At 51.3% G+C, this 12,929-nt stretch overlaps 1 protein-coding gene across 1 annotated transcript in view; it reads right to left on the bottom strand.

Annotated features, from left to right (window-relative positions):
* The window catches only part of HCN4 (hyperpolarization activated cyclic nucleotide gated potassium channel 4), a 43,567-nt gene that overhangs the window by 8,417 nt on the left and 22,221 nt on the right, over positions 1–12,929 (bottom strand). The window contains exons 2-3 of the mRNA XM_070407588.1: positions 11,563–11,986; positions 752–913 (exon numbers count right to left, since the gene is read on the bottom strand). Of these exons, the coding sequence (XP_070263689.1) occupies positions 752–913; positions 11,563–11,986 (586 nt within the window). The remainder of the gene's footprint in view (positions 1–751; positions 914–11,562; positions 11,987–12,929) is intronic.

The following is a 12,929-nucleotide window of genomic DNA, read 5'->3' as shown; positions in this document are numbered from 1 at the left end:
TCTTGCGCTTGTGCTCTACCTTCAAGGAGCAGGCCCATGCCATTCCCTTTCTCCTTCCCTTCCCCCACAGGCACATGCCTCCCAACCTCTAAAGGACCCCACGAGACTTGCAACCAGGGGAGGAATGGGCAGCTGCAGCTCATCCCGGGCTAACCCCTAAACCTGTCTCCAAGGCCCCCTATTCTCTGACTTCCCAGTGCAGCCCAGCCATTTTATCCATCTCCCTTCTCTCTCTCTCTCTCTCTCTCTCTCTCTCTCTCTCTCTCTCTCTCTCAGTGGCCCACTCCTAGTTTAGAATGTATCTTCAATAAACCCCATTTTGCTTTACTTTCATTTTCGTTGACCTTAAAATCTTTTTTGCGTCGACGAAAAGAACTGAGGTCCCAGTCGGTAACCCCAATTGGTAACAGTCTGCCTCTGGCAAAAAGGCAGGAGGGCAGGAGCCACCAGCCCAGCTCTGCCACACCTGACAGAACCTGAGGAGCCCAGGTCTTAGTCTCCCTGGGTGAAATCAGCTCCAAATAGCCAGGCTCCCAGCTGCAATGAGGCTGTGAGAAGGCAAAGGTAGCAGCGTGCGTCCAGGAGCTCTGTGACAGACCTGTACTGGGTAAAGCCATGTGCCGTGGGTGCTAGGCTGGCACCTCAGGGTCTTACATGTTGGAACTCAGGAGTTTCAAGTTGTGAACCTGCTCTGCCCGTCAGTGCCTCATCAGCCCCCTCTGTCCTCACCAGGGCCCAGCTGGGCGCTCACCACCATGTTGTTGATGGACACCCAGCAGTCGTCAGGGAAGTCCTGCAGCATGGGGACCAGGAACTGCAGGCAGCCATCCCAGTGGCACAGCAGAAGCATCATGCCGATGAGGTTCACGATGCGCACCACGGCACTGGCCAGGTCGTAGGTCATGTGGAAGATCTGTCCGCAGAGGTAAGTGACCAGGTGAGTGACCAGAAGAGAGGAACACCCCACCCAGTTAGATCCTGCTGCTTCGAGTGGCACTGCTCTGCACACACATGGTAGGGTGCCCAGTTCAGTTCAGGTCAGGCTATGGCTAGAGTGGAAAGGCCAGGCCCTGAAAGAAGCAGATTGCAGACTGCAGGGCCCCAGAGGGATCTGTGCAGGTGTGTGTGTGTGTGTGTGTGTGTGTGTGTGGTGGGGGGCGGGGGGCGGGGCTCCCATGGGAAGTCCAGCCATCCAGTGTCTCTCACCTTTCAAAGCGGCTTCTCCTACCCTGGGGATTTGCCTATGGGTCAAACCAAACAGCCTGGGAGGAGAAGAAAGGGTGTCTGGGGTTCCCAGACCTGGAGAGAAGTGGGGCACCTGGAGCCCCATATAGCCCTGAAGTGGGTAGAGAAATCACTTTATCAGCTTGTCTAGGCCATGAAACAACAGGGAGAAGAGCCAGCCAGCCTGACGCTCCTCAGGGGACCACAGCCTGTAGTCAGGACAGGGCCATGGTATTTCCCTAAATCAGTCACCAGACTCTTAGGACTCCCCCAGGGCCAGTGGGTTCTGCCTCAGGCAGCCATGGAACTGCAAGGAAACAGCTGGGATACACAGGCTCCAAGTTCACACAGACTTTGATCCCAGGCCCTCTTCCTATCCAATTTCCTGCTGTGCAACCCTCAGAAAATCTCTGAACCTTTTTGATCATGTTTCCTCATCTAGAAAATGGCGATAAAAATTCTTAACTGTGTGGGTTGTCTAAAGAATTAAATTATACATATAAAATGCTTAGTATTAGGTGTAGAAGTGTTCAATAAATTGAGAACCGTTATTAATAATTAATCTTTGTGATTAGTTAATAGTTATTAGTAGTAACGCTCTCCTATACAGGTTAATAAAGTACAGCACTCTCAACCCCAGCCCCCTGCCACCTGTCCATCTCTACCCCTGTGACTACAAAGGAGAGGTTGAACTATGGCTGGGCAGGGTCACAGGTGGGCACATCCCAGTATCCACACCCCACCTCCCTCCTCTCAGTGCTGCCTCTTGGTCCAGTTTCAGCAGGAAGTACCAGTGAGGAGATGGAGAGATGGACAGGAAGTCTAGAGGGAGTTCTCTAGAAGTTCTGCCTTGCCTCTAGCCTTACAGACTTTGGAGTATGACCTCACTCTTAGTTCTGGTCCCTCCATACTATTCTCAGGCAGAGCAACCTTCCTAGAGAGGGACTTTGAGACAAAATTACTGACTTTTCAAATGCCTATAAATTTAAGAACTAGTTTAAGCCCATTTCAAGATAGGGAAGCTGAGGCTCAAAGAAACAAACCCTAGATATTTCTACCCCTGTCTAGTGATCTTCTAACTGCAGCCTTGTAGCTGGTGGCAGGATATTCTTTTACTAGTGACCTCAGTTTCTCCTTCTGAAATGTGGGTTTAACCTGGGGTCTAGGTTTTGAACAACCAAAGGGCACACCCTTCTGTGGCCCCATTAGTAGCAGGACTCTGGACGCAGATATGCTGTGAAGTCTTCAGGATGAAATGGACCTTGGAAAGGCTCATGGAGAATGGAACCTCCCAACTTGTCCCATCACCCTCCATGGCCCAGGGACAAAGGGACAATAGCATCACAGACATCATCTCACTTAAACTCACAACAAACTTTGCTGAACATATTGTTAATTTACTACATTTTACATCAAGGCTCAGAGAAGCAAAGGACTTGCTCACGGTTATAGTGGCAGTGGCAGTAGAGGCAGATCTGAACTAGGGCTGCCTGCAGATTGTCAGATTGGCCTAGTGACAAAAAAGGTGGTTATTTTGCAGATAAAACAATTTAAACCCAAAGTGACTGGGATATGTGGCCAGATTTACAGCAAGCTGGATCCAGGGCCAGGTGGGACTCCTCGGCGTCTGGCCCCAATCAACCCAGTGCTCTGTGCCCTGCAGCCTAGCCCCACCGGGGCACAGGAACTAGCCCCAACATTGTCAGTGGGCCAGGTCCTGGCTAAGATGACACATCTCAGTGTAAGGAGTGGTGAACACTAGAGACCAGGCAGGACAGTTTTGGATGGCAACCAGGGCTCAGTAGGGACTGGGGCCTGCCTGTGTCTGGGATGCAGAATATACCCAAGTAAGACATTGGTGTCTCTGGCCAACCCTCTGCTGCTGGCCATGCCCCAGGCTTGGATCCTAAACCCCAGAGGCTCCCTCTGCCTCTCATCTCAATCTCACAGCAGTTCCTGAGTACTAGCACCGAGCTCTGGCTCTGTGGGAAATCTCCACTTCCGCCTCTTTAGCACTCAGATGAACACAATAGTTCTATCACCTTGGGCAAGTTGTTAGCCTTTCAAATTCTTGGTTGACCAGAATGTCACCAGCTCCCCCAAGTGACATGGGACCAACCATGACGAGGGCCAGTGACATGGGATCATCCAGCCTCAGAGATGACCAGCACCTGCCCTCACTTCCTACCACACTTCAGCCTCCCCTCAACTAAGAGAAGCTAGCTATCTGCCCACCACTTCTCAGGGTTGCTGGAGAAATTGATGTGGCTAAGAAAGTGCTCTGTACCCTGGACACATACATAGGTAGGATCATTTTTATTGACTAGAGGCCTGGTGCACAAAAATTTGTGCACTCGGGGGGGGGTCCCTCAGCCCGGCCTGTGCCCTCTCACAGTCTGGGACACCTCGGGGGATGTCCACCTGCTGGCTTAGGCCCGCTCCCCGGGGGAATTGGGCCTAAGCTGGCAGTCAGACATCCCTCTGGCAGCCCAGGAGCCCTCAGGGGATGTCCACTTGCCAGCGGGGAGCAGACCTAAGCTGCAGTTGGACATCCTTAGCGCTGCTGAGGAGGCAGGAGAGGCTCCCACCATCACTGCTGTGCTGGCAGCCATCAGCCTGGCTTGTGGTTGAGCAGAGCTCCCCCTGTGGGAGCGCACTGACCACTAGGGGGCAGCTCCTGCATTGAGCGTCTGCCCCCTGGTGGTCAGTGTGTGTCATAGTGACCAATCATTCCCAGTCTTTCTGCTGTTAGGGTCAGTTTGCATATTACCCTTTTATTATATGCCTGGTGCATGGGTGGGGGCTGGCTGGTTTGCCCTGAAGGGTGTCCCGGATCAGGGTGGGGGTCCCGCTGGGGTGCCTGGCCACCCTGGGTAAGGGGCTGAGGCCGTTTTCAGACTGGCCACACCCCCTTCAGGGTGGGGAGTCCCTGCTGGAGTGTCTGGCCAGCCTGGGTGAGGGGCTGAGGGCCCTTTTCAGGTTGGCCACACCCCCTTCAGGGAGGGGGTGTCCTACTGGGGTGCCTGACCAGCCTGGGTGAGTGGCTGATGGCTGTTTGCTGGCTGGCCACAGCCCCTTCAGGGTGGGGGTCCCTGCTGGGGTGCCTGGCCAGCCTGGGTGAGGGGCTGAGGGCTGTTTGCAGGCTGGTCAAGTCCCCCAGCAGGGACCCTCACCCCTTGAGGGTGTGGCCAGCCTGGGTGAGGGGCTGATGGCTGTTTGCAGTCTGGCCACGGCCCCCAGCCACCCAAGCTCCCAGTGGAGGCTGGCTGGAAGCAGGTATCTGGGATTTTTTTAGCTTCTATAATTGAAACTTTGTTGCCTTTAGCAGAGGCCATAGCTGGACAGGGCAGGCGGGAAGCTTGGCTTCCTCTATTGCCGGGGCAACCAAGCCTCCTGCTTGCTCCAGCTCCGTGGCTGCCGGCCGCCTTCTTGGTTGGGTTAACTTGCATATAGTCGCTCTGATTGGCTGGTGGGAGTGGCTTGGGGCATAGCAAAGGTACGGTCAATTTGCATGTTTCTTTTTTATTAGATTAGATTTTCTTCATTTCTGAGCTGGACTGAATGTTTGTCACCCCAAAATTTTTATGATGAAGCCCTAATCCCCAATCTGAGGGGCCTTTGAGAGGTGATTTGACCATGAGGTTGGAGCCCCCATGAATGGGATTAGTGCTCTCAAGGAGGATACATGACAGAGATGATCTACAAACCAAAAGCAGGCTCTCACCAGAACCCAACCATGCTGGCACCCTGATCTCATCCTTCCAGCTTCCAGAACTGTGAGAAAGACCCCCCACACTGTGATATTTGGTTGTTTAAGACCCCCACTCTGTGATATTTTTCTAGAAGAGTCTGAATTGGATAGGAGCTAAAGAAGCTAAAGGAAGTCTTGGATCACTTTTAGTAAGTGTCTCAGATGGCTACTGCCCACAGTAACTGTGTGGGTTTTTTTTGTTTTGTTTTTGTTTTTTTTTGTTTTTTTTTTGTTTTTTTTTTTTTTGTGAACCACTCTTAATACTCTGTGTCTCAAGGTTGGCAGGTTTTTATGCACTGTCTTCTTTTCTTTTTGTATTACCTATGTTTTTCTTTTCTTTGTAACTAATTAACTTCCAAGATCAGGTCCTTGTCTAATTTTGCCTCTATTGTGATCTCAGTAATGAATATGGTAAAGCACGTGGTAGGGTCTCGGGAACTGAGAAGTGCTCAGTGTGAAGGTGATGAAGGGATGATGGGGATCAGGGCCGTCACAGTGTAGACAGTGACATTTAAAAAGGCCCCGCTCTGTGCAGGTACAGCTCACAGGGAATCTGTCTTTGCCTTTGCTGGAAGAAAGAAGGTGCCCTTTTCTGCCGGAAGTCACAGACTAGTTTACCCAACAGAGGGCATGTTGGAGTGGCGCCTGGTATTGGGCTCAAGGAGGATGTAGATGCTGGGAGGTGGAAGGTTAGGAGGGGAGATGATGGGCGTTTGGGTGGCAGGGAGGTGTACTGTGGATAGCTATCAGACACTACACAGCCAAAGACACCAACATGGAAAAGTCTGAGGTTCCTGCAAAGAGTTGGTGGGGGGCATCCATTCAGGCTAGGAGAGTACCCCAGATAGTGAGACCCCAGGTGTGGTTGCTGAGAGCAAGGCTGGTTGTTGCTGGGAGAGGTTGCCAAACACTGTGGGCTGGGGCCACAGGCCACCTGCAAGACTGCTGCACTGTGCAAATATTTGTCTTGCTCTTTATACCTTATTACAGTCTTTTATGATATTGGTTCTGACTATGGGGGTTGAGTACCTTCATTTCTAGGTCCCCGCAAACCTTGCTGGGTGAGCAGCCTGGGAAGCCCACTGTCTATGCCCCAGATGGCACTTGGGGGAAGCTCCACTCCCACTCCCTCTGCAGTGTCTCGACCACAGTACAAAGGCAGAGTGACGACTCCACTTGGGGCAAATGCCTTCTCTGCTCTGAGCCTCAGTTTCCTCATCTGTGTCGATAACTGCCAGCTCCTGGGCTGTCTTGGGGTCAGGGGAGATAATGCCCACAGCTGGCACACAGGAGGTACTCAGCACATGTTTCCTTTCCTCCCCTCTCTTTCCCAGCCCTCAAAACAAAGAGTTGATTTCTCAGTCTAGGGGAGAGACTGAAAACTGCAGTTTCCACCATGCCTCCTCTGAGGGCCTGGGTGAGTTCCCTCCCTGGGGCTTGTTTTCTCTGCAGGAAAGAACAAACTTCTCCTGGTGTCTCAGGAACAAGCAGCCACATGGAGGACAGCAATCCAGGTCTGAGGGAGTGGCTACTCCAAGTATATCCCAGGCACAGCGGTGTCATGCTGAGTCCCTCCCGGGGCCCATAGAGAGGGCCAGGGCTACCCCTCTGTGTCATCCCAAACCCTCGATTCTGAGAGAGATGGAGAAATCAAGGCCCACACGGGGAGGAGGCTCATTAGGGGGTCACACAGCTACCAGAGCCTGGCCTCCTGCCTCCAGCCCTTCTCCCACTGCTCTAAGTTGCCAAAGGAAGGAAGAGGCTTCTGGGGTGGGTTACTGGGGTCCTGGGCCCTTTAGACTAACATTCAAAGGGGCAGAGACCAGGGTTTCTAACAATAGCCTCGGTGCCTATAACAAGCTCACACCTCAGAGAGAGGAAGAGGCTTGGCTGGGAGGGAGGATGCTGACCTAGATCGCCTGGGATGGAAGCAGGAGGTGTCATCTTCCGAGATGGCAGCCTACACCTGCCAAGACCTTCCACGTACCCTGACTCCCAACACCTGTCACTAATGCTCAGGAACTCTCTGACTGGGGGGCTGGGCTGGGCTAGGGGAGGCAACTAAAGCTGGGGGTCAGGAGTCTAACATCTCCAGAGCTTCACCAGGGGGCCTCAGGCAAGCTTTTCCCTCACCATGGGAGGCTCATTCCCCGGTCCCCCCTGAAGTCATAACAATGTCCTCAGGATCAGCTAAGGTGATCTCACCAAGGGAGGCTGGCGTAGGGACTAAGCCCCAGCCTTTGAGAACATCAGAATATAACTGACAGTTGGGAAACTGAGGTCCAAAGAAGAAAAGAGATTCACATAGGGAGTTGGAAGAGATAGGGCAGGGTTTTCCCTATTAAATACCTCCCTCCCCAGGTCTCATGCAAAGTGGGGGCCTCAAAGGTTACCCTACTACTGCTTCCAGCCAAGCTGAGACTAAGAGAAACCCAGGGGCTGGAGCAGGCCATTAAGGATCGGATATAGGGTTCCTGGGACTAGCTTGGAAACCCCAATCCAATCCCAGGGGTCTAGTGGTAGTTCTTGGCTGGGCAGTGTGCCTGGCAGAAACCACGCAAAGCAATTTACTCCCCAGCTGGTAGGCAAAATAAGGGTGCTGTGTGGAGGGGTCGGGAGCCATCCATCTGGTCTCCAGGGATCTCCTTTCCTGCCCACGAGACTGGGTAGTGATGTCCAGTTTAGAGCCCGAATCTGAGGTCTTTTAGGACCTCTGACTACCCTAGGGAAACTCCAGGGCCAGAGCCTGCTGGACTAGTTCTGGATCACCCAGAGGGCAGTCAGGCTCAAGGGGCAATGGGGACAGAAGCCCTGCCCTGAGCTCCTAGGATGTACAGTGTGGAAGACGCACTTATCTCCTGTCTCAGGGCCCACCCTGCCCAGCCACAGGCAGCTCTGCCTACTCCCCCAAATACCACAACCCCATGGCCTGGGCCTAGGGGGAACAAGGCTAGCCACCAGGGGCTGGGGCCTGGAGTCATGAGCTGATGCCAGAGAAGGAAAGAGCAGCCACTTCTCTGCATTCGATGAAGGTCTAGCAGTGAGTCCAAGATAAACAGAGGTTGGGGTTTCTCAGGGACTGAGTGAGCCAATATGGTCCTGCGTTTCTACTTGGGACAGAAACCGAGACAAGCCTCTCAGGGTGTTCCAGTAACTACACCTCCAACCTTCCTCTGCAGCCTCTCAGAGTGGCCCTACCACCCAACACCATCACCATAGCCACTGGCCCTTCTCAGTCCTGAGCTCAGACCCACATGCCAACCTCCCTCTGCACCTAGATGTCCCCCAGCTATTTCAGACCCAACCTGTCACATGGAAATCCTCCACCCACACCCTTCAACTTGCTCTGCTGCCTACTTTCCTAATCCCAGTGGAAAGCTGTCCCTAACAAAGGGAACAATAGAATCAAAGTCAAGCTCCTTTCAGGTCACCTGAGAAAACAGGAGCCACATGAACCTGGTCAGGAGGTCTAGGTCAACAACCCTGCTAGTGGGGCAGCTGACCCTCTGATCCTCAATTTCCTCACTTGACAAATCAGGGTAATAAACACTGCCCTGTTTGACTAACCAGCTGAAATAATGGATAAAAAGTATTTGAGAAAAAGAAATGCCTTGGAGAAGTACTAAGATAACTGGTAGGGGAGAGCCTTTATTTTATTATTATTATTATGTTAATCCTCAGGTGAGGATATGTTTTTATTGATTTGAGAGAGAGAAACATCAATCGGCTGCCTGCCACAGGCATCTGGACCGAAGATTAAACCTACCACCTAGTATGTGCCCTGATCAGGAATCAGACCCACAACCTTTTTGGTGTATGGGACGATGCTCTAACCAAATGACCTAACCAGCCAGGGCGAGAGCCTTTATTAAATGATTCTTGGCACCAGGCTTCACATAAAGGGTTTTACAAACATCATTTCATTTAATCCTCACAATAAGCCAAAGAGGAAGGTACTACTTATACCCACTTTGCAGATAAGAGACTGAGGATCAAAGAGGCAAGATGGCACCAAGGTCACACAGGTAGGCAGTGTGGAGCCAGCATTTTAACTCAAGTCTCCACTGTGTCATTCTAGTTCCAAAGCCCTCAAGCATTGCACTGCACCAGGCAGGGACTGCATATTGCTGGGAACCAAAAACACTAAGTGGGTTCTCATCTAGCTCTGCCAGGCATCTGCTGCATGACCGTGGGCAAGTCATTGCCGCTTCTCTGTCAGTAGAAAGAATGCAAATTTTTGAAGCAAAAGAGAATTTTTGCATGGAGTGATTCCGATAGACTGGTGTAGGCACTTCTGTGGCACAGGTGCTCATGACACCTCTGACTTCAATCTGCCAGTGCCCAACCATCAGCATGGGTGCTCCTGGCTGGGGTAATTGCTTCCTGTCCTGTGCCTGGGAACTTCATATCCTGTACCTGGGAAATATCCTAGTCGAGCAGAGTCCTGGAGAACAGGAGAGCAACAGCAGCAGAGAGCTGAGGCAGGAAACACATGTCTGCAGAAGCTTCAGGACCCCAAAGTGGGATGTCCCAAAAAGCACTTCTCCCCAACCCCAGTACCTCCAGGCTGGCCTGCCTGCCACTGCTGCCAAGAGATGCAACTTGGGTGGTGGCAGACACAGAACGAAGCACCTGGCAAGGTCATTGTTATTTCAAACCCCAGCTGGTAGTCCCCTCTCTTTCCTCCATCCCAGACAACTGCATTCAGCTCATAGAGTAGTCAATTTTGTTCAGAATGGTGTTGGCTTACCCGTTTTTTCTTACAATTTATTATTTAGTTTCTGTAGTCTGTGCTCCGCCCTGAGGCCTAAGGATCCTTTACACATTTTTTGTGCATACACAACTCTAGACTCCTGGTGCTTTCATTCTCTAGAGCAGGGATGGGGAACCATTTTTTCTGCCAAGGACCATTTGGATATTTATAACATCATTCCCAGGCCATACAAAATTATCAACTTAAAAATTAGCCTGCTTAAAAAAAGTAGCCTGCTATATTTAATTAGTCAAACATTTAATTAACTCACCACTAATGCCTTGGCAGGGTCAGATCAATTGATTTTGCGGTCTTTATACAGCCCATGGGCCGGACGGTCCCCGCTCCTGCTTTAGAGACAGGCTGCTGGAAACTACTTTGCTTGCTGCTAGCACTGAGGGTGGGAAGGCCTCTGAACCAATGGTTGGCAGGTAAGGGGATATAAAAATTCTAACACCTCTGCCCTGGCTGGTGTTTCTCCATGGCTAGAGCATTGGCCTGCACACTGAAGGGTTGTGGGTTTGATTCCCAATCAAAGGCACGTGCTTGGGTTGCAGGTTCGATCCCCAGCCCCTGACATTCCTGGTCAGGGCACATACAGGGAGGCAGTTGATAGATATGCCTCTCACCTCTCTCTTGCTCTCTTTCTCTCTCCCTCCCTTCCACCCTCCCTCCCTCCCCCTTCCACTTTCTCTAAAAAAAAAAAAAATCAATGGAGCCCCAGCTGGTTTTGCTCAATGGGTAGAGTGTCAGCCCACAGACTGAAGGGTCCCAGGTTCAATTCTCGTCAAGGGCATGTACCTTGATTGCAGGCTCGATCCCCAGCCCTGGTTGGGGGCACATGCAGGAGGCAACCAATCAATGTGTCTCTCTCACATTGATGTTTCTCTCTCTCCCCCTCCCTTCCACTCTCTCTAAAAGTCAATGGAAAAATATCCTTGGGTGAAGATTAACAATAACAAAACCAATGAAACAAATATTCTTGGGTGAGGATTAATAACAACAACAAAATTCTAACACATCTGAGGCATGGTATACACTATCCTAAAAGGTCCCCATGGGTTGGGGTCCAAGTAACCCTCCATGGTATGTACCCTTGCTTAGCTTCCTTCCTTCCTTTCCCTTTCTCTCTTCCCTAATCCCTTACTATATCTTCCTGGAAACACTTCCCCCTAAAAAATCACTTTCATGCAAATCCTTATCTCTGGGTCTGCTCCAGAAGGACCCAACCTAAAATAGTTGCCAACAAAATCTGCACAAAAATCCAGATTCCTGCTTCTCATGATAAATCTGTAGATCTAGCAACCCAAGGCCATTCCCACTTGGCAACAAGTGGCTAGAGCTAGACAGAAGACATTCTCCAGTTTTCCCCAGTGTACTACATTCCCTAATGCCTTCCAACTCGCCCGTTTCACCATTTACATTCCCTGTCTGGCCCCTATAGGATTATGAGTTTGAAACCTTTACAATATAGTGCAGTGGTTACCAGTGCATGCTCTGGAGTCTAGGTTCACTAGTTACTGATTCTTTAACCTTAATAAATCCCTTAGTATTTCTGTCTCTCAGTTTCCTCATTAAAACATGGTACCTGCGTGTACCTATATGGTACCCTCTATGGATGTTAAAGACTTAAATGGGATACTGCCTATAAAGTGATTTGCCCAGTATCTAGCACACGATATTCAAGAAATTACTAGTATTTGTCCCCCTGCAGCAGGTGTGTCTGCTATAATCTGACAGCCCACATCCAACTATCTTGAGATTACCTTCTGGCCCCTCAGTCCCCCTAGGGGAAAACACCCTTCCCTCAAGAGATCTGAGTCTGAGCACTCACCTCTTCCCACTGGTGAATGTATCTAATGAGGCGGGAGAGACGCAGGAGGCGCAGGAGGCTGAGGATCTTGGTAAAGCGGACGATGCGCAGGGCCCGGGCTGTCTTGTAGACCTCTGAGTCGATGCGTGTCTCCACAATGAGGAAGATGTAGTCCACAGGGATGGAGGAAATGAAATCCACCACAAACCAGCTTTTGAGGTACTTCATCTTAATCCGCTGTGGGTCCAGGATGATCTCTGTGTTGTCTTCCACCACAATACCTGTGCGGAAGTTGAGGACCAAGTCGATGAGGAAGAATGTGTCTGACACCACATTGAAGACAATCCAGGGTGTGGTGTTCTCATCCTTGAAGAAGGTGATGCCCACAGGGATGATGATCAGGTTCCCCACCATCAGCAGCAACATGGTCAGGTCCCAGTAGAATCTGCCCAGAGACAAAGGGGTCAGTTGCCAGAAGGAGGAAGAGAATGAGTCACAGACTGAGAGAGAAATTCTGAGGGAGATCAAGTACAGGAGAGAAGTCTTGGGAGGTTCCACGGCACTGCGGGAGGTAGACTATGGGAGCCAGGGCAAGACGTGGACACTGGCAGGGAAAGAGGCTCTTCTTTCACTAAAGATACCTTCTGCCGGCCCCTCCAGGAGCTCCCTGACGACAGGCCTCCTACCTGCATCCCCTTTCCCCAGTAAGAGGCTGAAAAGCAAAGCAAACAACAGTATCAGAGCGAAGTGCAGGGCTGTTTTAGTGGTAGGAACAATTCACCCAGAACTACCCTGGGCTCAGGCCAGGCTGCTCCATCCTCCCTGAGGGGCAGCTGATGCTGAGACAGGCTAGCAGACAAACATGCCCCAGACCGTGACCAAAGAGCAGGGAAGGCCCAGGCTCCAGTCCCAGCTTTGTCACCGATGCTGTGTGACATCAGGCACATGCCCTCCCTGTTCTGGGCCTCAGTTTCCCCAATGTGCAGTGAGGGGTAGAGCCTCAACACTCAGTCCTAAAATTCTGATCTGGCTTCTGGGAGCACCCTTTAACCTATATCGTAGCATCAGAAAATGCCAGGCCATCAGATGTTTTCATTCTAACATGGGATTGGGGAGGATAGTTATATCTTCAAAAACAGGAAGTGTTAATGGGGCAATTTCAGATACCAATGAGTTACCACTCAATGCAGTGGAGTGAGACCAGACGGGGCTTACTGGCATCATTTCTGATAAGCCCTCAAAGCAACTCTAACTGCTTCCTGAGAGAGGGAGGCAAAGCCTCTGAGAGGTTAAGCAATGTGAGGAGGTAAGAGCCACTCTCAGGCCTCCCACCTGGCCCGGCAGGGGCCCCTCTGGAGTGTGCAGACAGCACAGACAGGCACTGACTG

Source organism: Myotis yumanensis, unplaced genomic scaffold, assembly GCF_028538775.1.
Source record: "Myotis yumanensis isolate MYYU_CA2020_CCGP unplaced genomic scaffold, mMyoYum1.0.hap1 SCAF_1, whole genome shotgun sequence".
Lineage (NCBI taxonomy): Eukaryota > Metazoa > Chordata > Mammalia > Chiroptera > Vespertilionidae > Myotis > Myotis yumanensis.
Note: the sequence above shows the minus strand (reverse complement) of the source record. Positions and strands in the feature narration are given on the sequence as shown.